The following is a 17,265-nucleotide window of genomic DNA, read 5'->3' as shown; positions in this document are numbered from 1 at the left end:
CAAAGAACTGTCCTCTCAACAGTGTTTGCAAATATGAATGAAGCCACAGTGGCTTCCTTTCAGAAACCGGCTTTCATCCTCAGTGTTCCTGCATGTAGTTAACATTAGGGTTACAACAGTACGTTTTTATTAGGGAGACCGCGGTAATAATGGTGGTTCTGTTCCCCTATGTGTTATATTAACAATAATCCAGTTCCATAAATGCAATAACATTAGTAATTTCTCTCTTATTATATAGAATTGCTCTGAGAAACTGTTAGATTTTAGTTATGTTGGTACACTAACAATCTGGTAATCTAAATTCAGCTTTAGCATTCTGTGCTACAGTGTCATGTCAGCTCTCTTTTGAAACCTGTGATTCAGAGCAGCAGTTTTCTTTATTTTCTCTCCTTTCACCAACTGAATGAATGCCTTGCAAGTCTCTGAATGAATCCCCCTGTCTGACATGCAGCAAGAAAGACTCCCTCTAGGCCACCTTACTGGAGGCAACCGTTCAAAGAGTCCATTTCATCTCTACATTGTGGAACCTCAATAGCAAAATCCATGGAGAGAATATAAAACAGACTAATTCAGCGAAGCAGTGGTGTTTATTATTACTCGTTTCTTTTCTAGTTCTCAGAATGCAGGTGGATTTTTTTATAAAGAACGCAAGCTCATGTGGACTAATTAATTTACAGACTATGAGGCATGAATTCTTTTAAGATACATACAGCAACAACAGCCTTTATATTTGCGGCATTTTTGAGCTCTAAAAGAAGTTTTTTTCTGCTGCAGGATTTGCATAGAGTGATGTCAAAGGGGCGTGTCAGTCAGGATTACAAGCTGAGAAGATTGAGTAATCACTATGGATACAGCTTTTATAGTTTTCCATTTGTTGGTCTTGTGTGGAGGTAATGCTGTGCAGTTTCCAGGAGTTCACTTTTTACTCCTGTGTGTTTTGATTTGCTTACGGTCTTATTCTCTTACTTAATTTTGCAATTATGACCAAGTAAGAGGCACTCTGGGAGTAAACGTTATAATGGAGTCTACTGGACAATGGAGAAAATATACATTTTTAATGTTTGTGTTTCTGGTAAGTCAGCCTATTAGCTTGTGTGCTGCATCAGTGAGAGCAAGTTTTTGATATAACTGATTACAATTTATGTTTAAACAAATCTATTAAATTTTAATCATTTATCAAATGTATACAGTTATAATGCATTTAAATGTGTGGATCATGTACAGGCTGTCTCCCTCTGGGACAAGAAGACTATCATTCTAGTATTCAAATGCTTCTAAAATTGCTTTTTTATGCATATTTCACTTTAAAAGGAAACAAGACTGTATTTTGTTTTCTATTGTTCCTCAGGTGTTTAATACTACATCCTCTCCTTCATCTGGAAATAGAGTGAATGTGAGCAGCGAGAGGCAGTTTGCAGATATCGTCTTACGGCAGCATACGCTTCCCTCCTGGTATTATACATCTGACGCTGTGCCCAAGCATGGCACAGTCAGCTTACACGCTCATAACAGATGGCGAACACAGATGGCTTTCTCCAAAACTGTTCATTCATTTGAAGTGAAGGAAGACACAGTACCAGGTGTGTCATCTGTGCAGCAAGGCCTTTCCCCATGTAAATTAGGCACAAATGCATAATGTTTGAAATATTATTTAACATGTGATTTTAGATTTATACCCCCCTCATTCCTATTTAGGATAATTAAGGTCCTTCTGTTTTTAACTATGTTGCCAAATGTTTTCTTTTCATTATGCAGATATTAGATCACCCATTAGATTATGCATTATCTATGTGTTGACAGGAACAGTTGTGGGAAAGGTGGAAACCGTGTTTGAGACTCTCACGCCTATCACATACTCAGTGCAGGAGGATGACGGAGAGAACCTGTTCCTCCTCAGCCCCCTCTCTGGGGAGTTCCTATTATCCCGCAGCCTGGATTTTGAGGCACAAAGCTTCTACATACTCACTGTGGTGGTGCAGCAGGGGGTTTCACAGGTATCCAGTGTCAGGGTGTACTTCAGTGTGTTGGATGTGAACGACAACCCCCCTGTTTTCAGTCAGGATACCTTTTCTGCATCATTGCTGGAAGACACGCAGGTTGGCACGTGCTTCCTGTCCTTGAATGTGTCAGATAAAGATGAGGGTAAGTGCAGAAGTACAATTTAAATATAACATTCATATATGCCAACTGCAAAACAATATGATCAATAGGATCAAAATACAGTGACAGTGAATAAAAAACATCCTGGGTGGGAAAAGTTGTGGGAAATGTAGCTGTGTAGTTACACAGCTACATTTTTTGGAACATTTTCTAATGTTCAGAGCTTCCTCTTCATGATTTGATCTTCATCCCACAACAAAGGCTGTCTAATGCACCTTACCGATTTACATCAGCATCTTCATGTTTAATAAGCATTGCCCATGAAGTCCTTTCCAAAGGAAAGCTATTTTTTTACATGAATAGTTAAAAGTGTATATACTTACTGCTCATGTGCTGTAAATACAGGATTTATTTTCACTGTCCTATATCCTTTTTTTCACATGCTGCTTCATTTACACTGATCAGCTGTAACAATATGACCACTGACAGCTCAAGTGAACACACTGATTATCTGGTTATCATGGCACCTGTCAGTGGGTGGGATATATTAGGCAGCAAGTGAACATTTTGTCCTCAAAGTTGATGTGTTAGAAGCAGGATAAATGGACAGTGTTAGGATTTAAGACCACCAGGGTGACCAGATGGTCATCATGTTATGGCTGATCGGTGTATAGGTCTATTCAATTAATGGGGTCAAATTGACAATCCACATTGCATACCGTCCAGTCCATGCCAATAAGATGCTACAGCCATGTATGCTAGCAGTTCTTTTTTTTTAAAGTTAAAGACTTTCTGTAAGCATCCAAATCTTTCAGTTCGTCATAGCAATAAAAATGATAGCAATGAAAAATGTTGCCCCATCGATTGGATTGACCTGTACATGGCGAGCTCAATCTGCCAGTGTGAAGAAAAGCATGGATGACTGTGAAAATTAAAGCGTCCAAGTTATGAGTGTGAGAAGGCATAATTAATATTCACACTTTCTTCAGCTACACATGCCACATTTGGCAAGTCAAATCCAGACATCTTGGGAATCGTGTTTATCTTTCTCTTTATTTATTTATTTATTTGACTGTGTCTTGCTGAAAATGCATACTTCTGAGATGGAGGCTAAAGTCTGCACATTTTAGTTTCCCATTTGCCATTTGTGAATTCCTACTATATATGCATTAGCATATGCACTTAGTAACAAACAGGTTTTAGTATCAGTGTGTAATGTGCAAAGTGCAACGTTTTGTTCTTTGATTTATAGGACACCAAGCCATTATGAGCCATCGTGTATTATCTTTTCCCCTCTGCAGGCGACAATGGAGACTTGAAACTGAGAGTGGTCGGTGGAGACGAAGAGGAAGTGTTCTACATAAACCCAGCAGGTAGTTTATGCCTGAACACTGAGTTAGACAGGGAGAGACAATCCTTCTACAACCTGACTGTGACAGCCAATGACTGTGTCCAGCCTGTGTCGTTACAGTTCACCAGCACAGCACATGCTATTGTGCTGGTTAATGATGTCAATGACAATGCGCCATTGTTTGTGTCAGCCAAATTAGTCAGTATACCAGAGGACACTGCACTTCATTCTGTTATAATGATTGTACATGCTGAGGATGAAGACATTGGATCCAATGGGGAAGTTTTATATTATTTAAACAACACTTCTGGTGGCCTGTTTAGCATTGATAACAGAAGTGGAAAAATATACCTGGAGGAGGAATTAGACAGAGAACAAGAAGATACCCTTACTATTACAATAACGGCCATTGATGAAGGCTCACCCAGGAGGGCAACCACCATGAATTTCACGATGCATGTTGAGGATGCAAATGACCATGACCCCGAGTTCTCAGAAAGCACCTACAGCCTGACAGTCAGAGAGGACATCCCCAGAGGAACGAGCCTGTTTCAGGTTCAGGCTCTTGATCGAGACATCGGGACAAATGGTCAGGTGCGGTACATACTGACCCAGACGAGTCCGTTTGTGGTGGACACGATACGAGGCGTCATCACAGTCATGCATAAACTGGACAGGGAGAGGGATTCAAACTACACCTTCATCATAACAGCTGTAGATCAGGGGAATATACCCAGATCTGCTACTGCTGCTATCAGTGTTACAGTGTTGGATGTCAACGACTTTGCGCCCCTCTTTACTCCAGAAACACTGACGGTACATGTAACAGAGAATGAGGACCCCTCTCAGCTAACTCAGGTGCTTGTCAACCAAAGAGTTCACTGAATATTGATTACAGGATGTTTTGACATTTCTAGATTTATGTTTATGTCTTTTTAAACCAGGTCTCAGCTTTGGATGAAGATTTAGGAGTCAACAGCCAGCTTACATATTTTATACAAGAAGGAAATAGTGATGGTTTGTTCTTCATGACTTCCAATGGCACCTTTCAAATTGTACACAGCCTGGACAGAGAGAAGGAATCACTGTACATCGTTACCATCATTGCTGTTGATTCAGGTAATTCAGGCCAAACCTAAAATGTGATATAATATATTGCTCTGTAAACCTGTCAGTGTCACTTCAAAGTTTGATAATGCATTATTTACTTTGTCTTTTTAAGGAGTACCACCTTTAACAGGTTCTCTAACCATACATGTCATAGTGGATGATATCAATGACAACCATCCAGAGTTTACTGAAGAAGTCTACAACACCATAGTGTCTGAGGACAGTCCTACAGGTACTGTGTTTGCCATGATGACGGCATTTGACATCGATGAAGGTGTCAGTGGGGAAATAAGGTAAATTCATGAGAGCAATGCTGAGAAGTGCTGTCTATAATTTATATAATTACTGCTATAGTTACACTTTGGAGGACAGTAGCCTAACATAAGGATCAACATTTTATTACATAACACTCTCTCTTGAATATTTGCTGAGTCTGCTGCATAAGAGCAAGTGAAAATAACTTTTAGATCCACTATATATAATGCTGATTCATACTTTATCATAGTACACTGCATCTTTTGACTCTCCTTAAGGTATTCCATGGAGAACCCTGATGTGCCGTTTGCCATTGATGAAACATCTGGAGAGCTGTTCACAGTTGATGTCCTGGACAGAGAGAAAGTAGCCATTTACAGGTTGATGGTGATAGGCAGTGATAAGCATCCTACTCAGCCTCTGTCAAGCTCAGTGCTTGTAACTGTGCTCATTGGAGATGTTAACGACCACTGGCCGCAGTTTATGAACAGCCCGTACGTGGCCTATGTGCCCACTGACTTGACCCCAGGTGTGAGTTTTACCTAAGCTTGACAGTTGTATATTTCATGCTAGTTAACATGGACTTGGCAGGATTGAGACTTTCATATTGTTTGTGTTCTGTGTTTTTCCCCCTACAGGCTCAGTTGTTTGTGCAGTAAGAGCGACAGATGGAGATACTGAGATGAACGCAGAACTACAGTATTCGTTATATGGACAAAGTTCAGATCTGTTTTCCATCTCTCCATACAGCGGCACTGTATTCACTTCAAGCGCTCTCCAAAGAATAGAAGATATAATTGTTAATGTACATGTGGAAGATGCTGGAGAAAATCCTAAATTTGACATCACTACCATCAGTATCAGGTTTCAGAACGTCTCTGAGTTTCCAGAGATGAATGTGGATGTTCTGAGTTACTCCCTCTCTGAGGACGAGCCTGTGGGAACATTAGTGGCAGTTGTCTCTGCAGCTAGCATCAGAGCTGAACCCATCTCTTTTTATTTAGCTTCTGGGAACTTTGAAGACATGTTTCATGTGGAGCAGTTAAGTGGAGCGTTGACAGTGGAGAACCCTCTGGATTATGAGAACAAAAAGGAGTTTACTTTGTTGATAGAAGCCAGAGACTCTGGCTCGCCTCCTTTCTCATCATTTGCAGAGATTCACTTAAACATCAGTGATGTAAATGACAACTTCCCCCAGTTCACGCAAGTTGAGTACAGGTGTGAGGTTTTTGAGAACTCCTCACCATTCTGGGTTTGTGATGTTCTTGCCCTTGACGCTGATTCAGGCACTTACGGTACAGTGCAGTACAGCATAACAGAGGGAAACACTGATAATTTCTTCACAGTTGACCCTGAAATTGGCTTGTTGAGCACCATTGCAAGTTTAGACAGAGAGAATATCCCTGAATTCAATTTAACAGTTGAAGCCGCAGAGCTAAACAACCCTCTTCATAAAGACAGAGCAAATGTTATTGTTGTCGTTTTGGACAGAAATGACAACGCACCTCGTTTTTCACAGATTTATCTCACAGAGGTACCTGAGGATTCCCCTGTTGGACACACAATTTTACAAGTCACCTCAACAGATTACGATACAGGTCCCAATGCAGTAATTAATTACTTCATAACTGACCAAAGTGATGATGTGCCATTTAATATTGACTTCACCACTGGCTATATCACTGTGGAAAGACTTCTGGACAGAGAGATGCAGGATCATTATATCTTGAAAGTAAATGCAAATGATTCAGCATGGAGCATTAGCACCGATGTCACTATCGTCATTACAGATGTGAATGATAATAGACCAGAATTTTCGGATAATCTTTACTCCGTTATCCTGCCTGAAACAAAAGATAAAGAGGTGTTTGTTCTGCAGGTTTTGGCCACAGATGAAGACTTGGGGCAAAACTCTGAGATTTTGTATGTTATTAAACCTCCAAATGAGGAGTTTTGGGTGAACGCTTCCTCTGGTGAAATCTATACAAAACAGCCACTGATGTTACATAATTCTACTTTTGAAATCTACCAGTTCACAGTTACTGCATTTGATTGTGGCAGTGTTCCTCTGTACAGTAATGCCTCTGTCACAGTGAGATTAGAACCATATAACTACTACCTGCCAACATTTTTACCCTTTCAGCCCCTGATTGCTATCCCGTATGACATGGCTGTTGGTACTGAGGTGGTCAAGTTTACAGCACTAGATGAAGATTTCAATAACATCAGTGCTGGTATTGAATATCTTTTGAATGGAGGTAATGCATCTAACTTCTTCTGGATCCAAGCAAACAATGGAAAAGTAATGTTAAATCAGAGTTTGTTGGAGAGCGTAAATTTGTTTCTCACTTTATTAGTTATGGCACAAGATCACGGCTCCCCCTCTTTATCATCGCAGATTGAAATCACTTTTGAAATTACTGCAAAGAATCAATTTTCTCCGAGCTTCAGAGAGCCTGATGTGACTTTCTCTGTCCCTGAGGACTTGTCGATAGGATCAGTAATTGGGAAAATTCAAGCAGAAGATATGGATTACGGTCCCAATGGTGCCATCATGTACTGCATTACTCCAGAAAATCAATATTTACCATTCTCTGTAGGAGAAGCCTCTGGGCTGCTAACACTGATCAGAGAGCTTGACTATGAAACAGAAGGTATTTATCACCTCCAAATCAAAGCCATGGATGGTGGCTGGGTCTCTAAAACTGGCATATTAAATGTTACAGTGGTAGTAATGGATGTGAATGACAATCCTCCAGTCTTTTCATCCTCAGAGTATACCACTTCAGTGCCTGAAAACTCTGAAATTGGAACAAATGTCATTGATGTGAAGGCTTTTGATGCTGATTCAGGTGCGAATGCACAAATATCCTACTCTCTTACTGCTGGCTATGTGGATAAATTTGCAATTGACTCAAGAAATGGCACAATCACCACCTTGGATGTCTTTGATTTTGAACGAGAGCAGATTTTTGATATAACAATCAAAGCTTCAAACATTGGTGGTCATACTTTATTTAGTTTGGCACATGTTGTCATCCAAATCTCAGATGTCAATGAGTTCACCCCTACGTTCAGGAAAAAGGAATTTAACTTTTCTGTATTTAAAAATGTGCCTGTTGGAACTAGGGTTGGAAAAGTAACAGCTACAGATGATGACCAAGGCTCTGAAGGTCAGGTGTTTTACCTAATGTTCGGTCAAAACAAGTATCTGGGCTTTGAAATCAACAAACTTTCCGGAGAAATATACACAACTGCCAGTTTGAGGAAACAAGGCAACAGTCACATAGTTTTAAAAGTTCTGGCGAAGAACTCTGGTGTCATCACTGGCATGGATATAGACGAGACTTTGGTCCACATCAGTGTGATTGATACAAACGACGCACCCATATTCACCTCTGCGCTTTATTCAGCGAATGTTACAGAAGACAGCCCGGTTGGGACCTCTGTGATAACTGTGAGTGCTTTGGATCAGGACTCTATCTTGGACTGGAATCGTTTCTTCTTCAGCATTGAAAATGGAAACGCAAACTTCTCTTTTGCCGTTGATCCATCCAGCGGTGTTATTTCAGTAAACTCTCCACTTGACAGAGAACTGTGGCCATTTTACAATCTGACTGTTACAGCCACTGATAATGGCTCTCCACCAGCCACTGGGACTACTGTTGTCATTGTGACTATTGATGACGTTAACGACAACGCTCCCAAACTCACATTCACTGAGGCTCAAGTGAAGGAAAATCAGCCTCAGGGCACCATAGTTGCCAGATTAAATGCATCTGATTCTGATTTGCCTCCCAACCAGGGACCTTTCACTTACTGGTTGGTTAATCCTTCAACAGGTAGTGCTTTTTCCCTGACTCCCAATGGAGTTTTATTCACCACACGTACTATTGATCGAGAACAAATCTCTGTATATCGAGTCCTTGTGGCTGTTAGGGATGCAGGGATGCCTCTGCTGTCATCAACAACAATGCTCCACATCAAGATTGTGGATGAAAACGATAACCCTTCATTGCCAAGAAATATCTTCATTGAGGTGAAATATTTTGGCAGTTCTTTCCAAGGAGGCATGATTGGTAAAGTCCATCCTGAGGATCAGGATGAGTCTGATACATTTAACTGCGCCATCATAAGTGGATCACTTAATATGTTTACAATACCTTATGGCACATGTGAGCTGTGGTCGTCTCCTTTTCAAGGCGAGGCAACGTTTAATATCACTATCGAAGCTACAGACCATCTTCACTTACCAGTCAACAACAGCATCTATGTAAACTACAAAGGTTTCACAAATGCTTCTATAAACAGCTGCATATTCTTCTATGTGTCATCATCCTTGATGGAAGAGTTTTTGTCAAATAAGTATTTGAGATTTGTGAAAGCTCTGGACAGTCTGTTTAACCTTCAGGCCTCTAAGACTCATGTATTTGGAATCAAACATATTGGCAGACAAATCCTTCTATTGGCTGCAGTTAAAAATTACAATGGTCAATATCTTAGCAGAGAGGTAGCCAGTGGTATCTCTGCAGGCCATAAGAAATTACTGGAGACTCAGAGTAATGTGACAATTTCTCACATCACCAGTGACCCATGTCTCACCAGCCCTTGTCAAAATGGGGCAACATGCAACAAAAACATTTACATCAGCCAGGATGTCGCTGTTCTGGAAAGCTTGGCGGTCATTTTTGTATCACCGCAGAAAGAGCTCTTTAATTGTACCTGCCCAGATGGCTTCACCGGGACACTGTGTGAAGAAGATATTGATGAATGTGAGGTGAATCCCTGTGAGAATAAAGGCACATGTGTGAATACGCCAGGAGGTTTTTACTGTCACTGTCAGAGTGGCTTCTCTGGCTCTGTCTGCACTTCTGATGTAGATGAATGCCTAAAGCTGAAGTGCCAAAATGGAGGAACTTGTATTCCTACTCAGGATGGATATCACTGTCAGTGTGTGCCTGGATTTGAAGGTAGGCTTTGGTATATTTAATAAAGTAGCATTATTCTGCATATATTCTCTGTAAAGTTGGGTGTTATTTGCTTTTTCCAGGAGAAATGTGTGAGCAGTTGATAGACCACTGTAGATCAACCCCCTGTGTTCAGGGCAGCTGCATCAATTCACAGACTGGATTCTCTTGTCATTGTCCCTTTGGTAAGACTAATGCATAAAAAAGGAAATACGTTTATTTGCTTTCTTGCGGAGAGTTAGATCGATACCAAATTCATATCTGTCTGTTAAAAGTTAAAGCCAGCACCTGGTTAGCTTAGTTTGTTACACAGAACCATCTGGGAAGTCATTGCTGGAAACAGTTTGGAAAAGGGCAGGCACTTTAAACATATTTTCCATCAGTGCCATTCTTTTGCTGTTCTTTCATTGAAAGATACTCTCCAGTTCTGATATAACAGTCACTTCTCACACTCGTCACACACACACCACTAACGTTAAATCGCCGGCACTGGATCTTGCGAATCCAGCTGCCTTGCAAGGTTAGGTTAGTAATCTCTGGAAACAGGGTGAAACTGTTAGCCTGACTCTGTCCAAAATTAACAAATTCATAAATATTTTGTTTAATAATGGGCCAGACTTTTTGCCAGAAGCCTTTGCTAGCAGAGACCCCAATCACCAGTATACTTACTTCATCAGAAGTGCTTGCTAAACAACAATCTAAACCAACAATCCAACATTCACACCCACTTCACACAGAAACCGGCCAGCTGCAACAAAGAACCTAGTTCTTTTCTTCCATACACCTTACTGTGCCCACACATGAAACAGTTTGGCACATAACCTCTTGTAAAATAACAAGTTATCATTTTATCAGTTTCTGAACAGATTAAACAAAAAGAATGTTTGTAATGTGTTTTCTGGTGAGATTTAGAGATGCTGCTGGTAGATTTTGTTTCCACGCCACAATCAAAAACAGCTTATTCATTACAATATATAACACTACAACAACAATATGTTCTATCTTTATTTTAGGTGTCAGTGGAGTCCACTGCGAGGAGCACAGTTATGGCTTTGAGGAGCTGTCCTTCATGGAGTTTCCTCTGTTGGATCGCAGGACTAATTTAATCTCTCTAGAGTTTGCGACAGTGCAGAGGAACTCCCTGCTCCTGTACAACCCTGGAGGGCCGTCCAGCAGGGAGTTCTTTGCACTGGAGATACTGGATGGTGCTATACATCTTTCTTATGACCTGGGCTCAGGACCTGTGAGGCTGCAGACAAACAGACAAGTAGCAGATGGATATTTTCATAGTGTCACTGCCAGGAGGATTGGCAATGTGAGTTTTAAATATGTCAGCACAATACACAAGATTATTCAGATGGCATTTTTAGGTTGGAAATGAAGTGAATCTGAAACCACTGATGTAGCACTATTTGCATTTAACAGATGGGTTCTTTGCATGTGGACAACTGCACTGATGTTGAGAACAATGGATTTTGTTTTTCACAAAGCGATGGCAGAAGCTTGGCAAGGTTGCAGTGAAATAATAATTATTATTGGTTCCCATAATTAATCATTTCAGTTTTTAGCCTTGTGTGTATTTTTTTTTAATAAATTATCTCTCTGTGTCTTTACATACAATCAGGACACTAGATGTTGGCAGTAATATGACATTTGGAGGACTGAGGTCTTTTGAATCTATTTTACTGCATCCTGCTCAGATAAAAACCCATGATTTTGTAGGATGTATTCGTAACATTCATGTGAATGGAATCCTGCTAAGACCATCAATGGCCCTCGCAACATATAACATCCTTGATAGGTAAGTATTTTAAATCCTTTCACAACACACACACACAATTCCCTTTCCTAAATTGTGAGTTTCTATAATTTAAACTATATTATCAGGGCATCTTGGTATGTAGGGGTTTGGGACGCTGCACTTTGTTTTGACTCAAGCTGGGGACCTTAGTTATATGCTATCCCCCCTCTCTCTCCTAACCCATTGCTGTCATATCCTCACTGTAAGTTATTTCAGTACTTTGTATTTATAACACATATTTGTCTTTTAAAGTTGTCCTCGGGCAACACCATCTGCCTGTCACAGCGACCCATGTAAGAACGGTGGCATGTGTCATGACCTTTGGTCTGACTATCTTTGTGAGTGCAAAAGCCCTTTTACTGGAAGCAACTGTGCCAAAGGTAAAGATACCTTTTAATCTAAAAGTTTTCTTAATTTGCATCTTAACTTTAATACTTTTTTCACAATCCAGTTTCTTTCTTTTTGAGTAGAAATGTCAGAGGAGGTTGTATTGCGATTTAATGGGAATGACTACATTGAGTATGTCATCAAGGAGCGATTCAAGAGAGACTACCTGCTGAAAGACTTGCTGGATGATGAAAAAAAGGGAAACACCAGAGACCAAACAGTGAACATCAAGTTCAAGACCCAAGATAATGGAGTGTTGATGTCTGTTGTTGGACAGACAGGATATGTTATGCTGAAGGTATGCCTTAAGTGTTTTCATCCAGGTATTTACTCATCTTGTATTTATGTTTGGGGTGTGATTTTTGTTTTGTTTTTTCTGTCTAATTTAGATAATAGACAGAAGGCCTGCGTACATTTTCAAAGATACACTGTCAGGACACCTGTCTGAGTTCACTGTGGACTCTCCTGTGGCTGACGGGGTCTGGCATGTCCTCTCCTTGGTCAGCAATGGACAGAACACTTCTCTGCTTCTGGATGGTAAACCAGGCTTGAACATCAGTGATGGAAGTATAGATCTCACACCTGTTAGTGTGGAAAAGATTATATTTGGTGCAGCGCTGACAGGTAATTCAAAGCTCCAACAATTGGGTAAATATACAGTAATCATTGTTGACAAATTAAATAACTTTTGCAAAAATATACAACATGTGGACCATACAAGTTGACAGATAAATAACCTATATCTTACACTGTTGCACACTTCATTCTTCCTATTACAGGTTTCACCGGATGTGTGCAGTATTTCAATGTGACCAACTACACTCTACCTGTCAGTGGACACAGTATGATGGTGGATGTCTGGCCGAGCCCGAGTCTTGTCCAGTCGAGCTGCAGCTCTCCAGGCGTCTGCCTCTCCTCCCCTTGCTCTGAGGAGGACACAACCAGGAGGGGTTGTCTTTCTGCACACTGTCAAAACCAGTGGAGGTGTGGACATGCTGTGCAGAACAGCTCCTGCATCTGTTTACATAATGTCTCTGACCACGCATGTGATATATGCATCTCCACAACAGAGAGCCATGATCAGTGCTCTGAGGCGCAGGGCAGCGTGCCTCTTTGGCTCATAGCTGTGGTTCTTCCTCTGATCTCCATCCTGGTGATCATAGGAATGTTTGTTACCCTTTACAGAGTGAGGCGGCAGAATGCAAAGTGTCAGAGTGACAGCTCGCCACAGAAGACCGAACAAGGAACAGACAATGTAGCGTTTTGTTTTGATACCAACAGAACACTCACAGGTGTTGCATCTGCAGAGGAAGAGAAACAACATGACTCAATGGGTGCTGATCCTCAGAGGAAAAGTGAGTTTTACTGTGATGCCAGTCTGTCAAGCGCTCAGCCGGTGCCAAACAATGAGCTGGAGTATTATGAAATCGGCAGCATCTCTAGTGCATTTCATTCAGACACTGCCTCACTGAAGCTCAGCTGGCACAAGCATTTATACAGCACAAAGTGTTTGAAAGCCGAACCTAAACGGTGGGGAGATTTAAGGATGCTGTTAGCAGGGTTTAAAAAAGATCACTCCAGTGAAGAGAGGGCAAAAAGTCCTGCAAAGCCTCAAAATGTGGCTTCTCTAAACAAGCAGTTGTTGACAAAGATTGATGCAGAGCAGTCCAAACATACATCGCCTAGTTACAAAAAGAGATTCCTACAACCAGAGTTCCTGGAACCTGTACAATGCCTCACGTTTGAAGAAATTAGTAAACTTAACACTCCTCTGGAGCAAACAATGTCACATCGAGCATCCCCGAGGTCCGGAAACGCCAAGTGCACCACAATGATCGATGTCTCATCTGACAGTGAAACAGACAGCACATTCACCGGCACGGAGTCTGAGTGCAGACAGTTTTCTGTCACCAGCACTGGGAAATATATACATGAGCAGTCATCCCTGTCAGGGTGCAGCTTCAAACAACAAGGCATCTTGCCTGTCAGCTCATTCTTAAAACACACTTCTCAGTCTGCTGCAGGTCTGAATAAAGCTGAAGGTGCTCCGTCCAGTATGTTTGAGCAATGGGAAAATATTTTAAACATGCACCTACCTTTTAGCAACTATGCTCCTGTATTTGAGGATATTGCATGTCTACCCAGTGAACCCAGTCATAGCTATGATATGCAAAGTGACATAGAGGAAATTATTTGATGTTATATATTATTTGATGTTATATAGTAGATAGTTATGCATTCTGTTACTTTATTGAAATTATTTTGATATATGAAACCCATTCATTAATAAAAAAAATCTGATCTTTGGTGACCAAAATCAGACTTGGAAAAGATCAGATTTCATGTGATATGTGCTGTTCACACTGTCATGAAAACAGTGATAGATGGGAGAGTGAAATTAAAGGGGGGAGGGAGAGCGGGGATGACACACAGCAAAGGGGCCACAGGTTGATGGTAAACCCATGGCTGTTGCAGCAAGGATTCCCCATTCATTTCGTCTTGTCTGTTTCTTCAGTGCATTATTTCATACATGAATATTGTAGATCAGTTTTTTGTACATTATATAATGGAAATTAAAGAACATGATTTTTACCAATGACCAACAGAGTGGCTGCAGTCCTGGTGTCAATACTTTGTTTAATGTTTCCATGTGCAGTGTGAATGGAGAATTACAAGTGGCCCTAAATTAAACCCTGTGTGGCTCTTATATAGAGTGCTTTCTGTGGATGATGTTGAGTTTGACTATGATAAAACATTATGCTGTACTTGTTGTAAAGAGAGAACACAAACTAATAGGTTATTGAGACTCACTCTGTAAAATTACTGAATTTAATAGTCTGAAATTCAGAGTATAAAAATGTACCTTTGAGCTATTCAGTGCTCCAAAATCCAAGCAAAAATTATGATGAAGGGCGTCAGGTAGGGTATTAAAAGTCAATGTATTCTAAAACCAAAGACAGGTAAATGACATGAAATGTACTTTATGTTTAATTTACTTAAGATGCTAATGTTGGTCAGGGGGTGAAACTGTGGTCTGATTTCCATCCAACTATCTCAGATGCATGATTTACAAATGAAAGATTGGAGTTGAGTTGTATCCATAGTGTTCACTTCATTTTAACATACCATAATGGTTTGGCTCTATCTAGTGGACAAATTTAAGTTTACATTCAGAAGCCCTCTGTTAAACTGTATAGACTGTGTCAGAAGTGGAATGCAGGGTAAAGAAGTTTAACAAGCACTCTCAAAAATTAACATAATTAGGAATTGTTTTTAATCTGGATAAATATAGAACACAAGACCTGAGCAAATCGATACATGGAAGTGTCCAGGATACAGCATGCAGATGAATTTCTCAGCTATAATATATACAGTATATATAATATAATATATATAATATTCTGGAAATCTCCCAGTGCATACTTGCAAACACAAGGAAATATATTTAATGAAGTTATAGTAGTGTGTAATTGTAATAATATATAAACAGTTATTGTCAGTCCTTTTGCATTTAAGTGTGCAGACATCATAGTTTTAAATTTCAAGAATTATAGCCGGATAAAAGATGGATTTATTTTAGAAAAAATCTACTTAGCACTCATTCTGTGAGTTTTACTTTGCTAAACAGCTTAATCAAATACACAAATAATAATGGACAAATATAGACTTCAAAACATATTTTGAGTAAGTACTAAATATGAATATAATTTAATTAAGAAAACTATAATAGAACAAACATGAACTTCATTAAAAATGAATAATTGAATAACATTTGGTTTACCGTATATGTTCCATAGGTCGAGGGGGAAAGTCAGTTTTTGCAAAATTTCTTGCAGTACTTAACACTCCCAAAATATATGTCTGTGGTTGGCACCCAAACACTCAGAAAACTTGTGTTAATAAAGTTTCAATAATAATAATAATAATAATTAAAAATGTTAGTTATCAGGCACCCGGTTAGCTCAGTGGGTAGAGCTGGCAACCCACGTACCGAGGCTGAGTCCTTGCTGCAGCAGCCCAGGGTTCAAATCCAACCTGCAGCCCTTTGCTGCGGGTCATCCCCTCTCTCTCTGCCCCCCTTTCCTGTCTGTCTTCAGCTGTCACTATAATAAAGGCAATAAAAGCCCAAAAAATATACTTTTTTTTTACCTAATATTTGGTTTATGATCAATTTTAATTGCAATGCTTACTTTTCTGTTTCTAAATCTCTGTATCAAAGCCTCCTTAATATCCTTAGTCTTCAAACAGTATATGATTGGATTAACTACAGCAGGTATAAGGCTGTACATCATAGTAATAACAATGCGGGCATCAGTGCTCAAACTGAAACCCAAACTGTGAGCAAGATAAACGAAACATCTTGGCACATAATAAAGGCAGGTTATAAAAATCTGAGGAGCACAGGTGGACAGGACTTTGTGGCGTCTCTCAGAGTGAGACATTTTCACAACAGCTATGATAATAAAAAAATAAGAAAAAATGATGAATGATAAAGGAACCAAAAGACTGATCAAGGCATTTACAAGTGCAACAGTTTTAACATATGTAACATTGTCACCACATCCCAGCTGAGTTATTGAAATATGATCACAGTAGCACTGTGTGACGATATTTAGGTTGCAGTACGGCAAAGTTAAGGCGTGAAGCACAATCCCCAGCATACGTATGAATGTCACAACCCAGCACACACTACAAGCAATAGAAACTGTTCTGTTTGTAATAACAGAATATCGAAAAGGAAACCATATGGCAACAAAGCGATCCAAAGCCATAATCAGTAAAATTAAAGAATGAATAGCTCCCAAAGAATGAACAAAATACATTTGTGTAAAGCAGGCTCCAAATGAAGATGTCATGTCGTTCCACCAGTATATGGCAATGATTTTTGGAAGAGTCACAATGCCGAATGCAATGTCTGTCATTGCAAGGTGAAAAAAGATCAGGTATGTTGGTTTGTGAAGAGTCCTCTCGTACATAATAACAGCTAAAATGAAAGCATTGCCAACTACAATACCTAGGAAAATAAGCAGAAGAAGAGCAGACACCGGTCCATAATACTCAGGCAGAAGTCCAGGGAATCCAGTGATAATGAACTCTTTTATAGTTGTAATATTGGTGTATTTCATAATGATGCCTTTGATCAAAAATAAAAATAAAAGAAACAAACCTAGAAGTGAAATTATAAAAGAGTGATGAAATTAATAGCACTCCAGTGTCAATACTGGGGTAGTAATATAAAATAAACTATACAAACCTGTAGTACCTCTGCGGATGGTCTGGTTCTAGTAACAGTG

General features: G+C 39.9%; 2 protein-coding genes across 4 annotated transcripts; one reads left to right on the top strand and one right to left on the bottom strand.

Moving 5' to 3' along the window:
- The first annotated feature begins 860 nt into the window (after nucleotides 1–860).
- On the top strand, nucleotides 861–14,578 carry LOC127361962 (protocadherin Fat 4). Of its 3 annotated transcripts, none has more exons than XM_051397176.1 (16): nucleotides 861–1,072; nucleotides 1,349–1,580; nucleotides 1,801–2,142; nucleotides 3,402–4,309; nucleotides 4,396–4,570; nucleotides 4,674–4,854; nucleotides 5,095–5,345; nucleotides 5,455–9,786; nucleotides 9,867–9,968; nucleotides 10,797–11,098; nucleotides 11,209–11,294; nucleotides 11,408–11,584; nucleotides 11,837–11,964; nucleotides 12,055–12,269; nucleotides 12,361–12,595; nucleotides 12,751–14,578. In XM_051397176.1, exons 1-16 carry the CDS (start codon nucleotides 1,019–1,021, stop codon nucleotides 14,166–14,168), a joined length of 9,138 nt encoding a protein of 3,045 aa, XP_051253136.1. In that variant the 5' UTR covers nucleotides 861–1,018; the 3' UTR covers nucleotides 14,169–14,578. The 3 variants fall into 3 exon arrangements, with proteins under 3 accessions (XP_051253136.1, XP_051253135.1, XP_051253137.1); XM_051397175.1 differs by having other exon boundaries at nucleotides 12,361–12,619; XM_051397177.1 differs by lacking the exons at nucleotides 12,361–12,595; nucleotides 12,751–14,578 and having other exon boundaries at nucleotides 12,117–12,241.
- Nucleotides 14,579–15,222: 644 nt separating this feature from the next.
- LOC127361981 (olfactory receptor 52Z1P-like) lies at nucleotides 15,223–17,265 on the bottom strand. Its single transcript, XM_051397221.1, has one exon. It carries the CDS (start codon nucleotides 17,095–17,097, stop codon nucleotides 16,117–16,119), a length of 981 nt encoding a protein of 326 aa, XP_051253181.1. The 5' UTR covers nucleotides 17,098–17,265; the 3' UTR covers nucleotides 15,223–16,116.

The sequence above is a fragment of the Dicentrarchus labrax genome, unplaced genomic scaffold, assembly GCF_905237075.1.
Source record: "Dicentrarchus labrax unplaced genomic scaffold, dlabrax2021, whole genome shotgun sequence".
Taxonomy (NCBI): domain Eukaryota; kingdom Metazoa; phylum Chordata; class Actinopteri; family Moronidae; genus Dicentrarchus; species Dicentrarchus labrax.
This window is presented reverse-complemented; position numbering and strand designations above follow the sequence as displayed.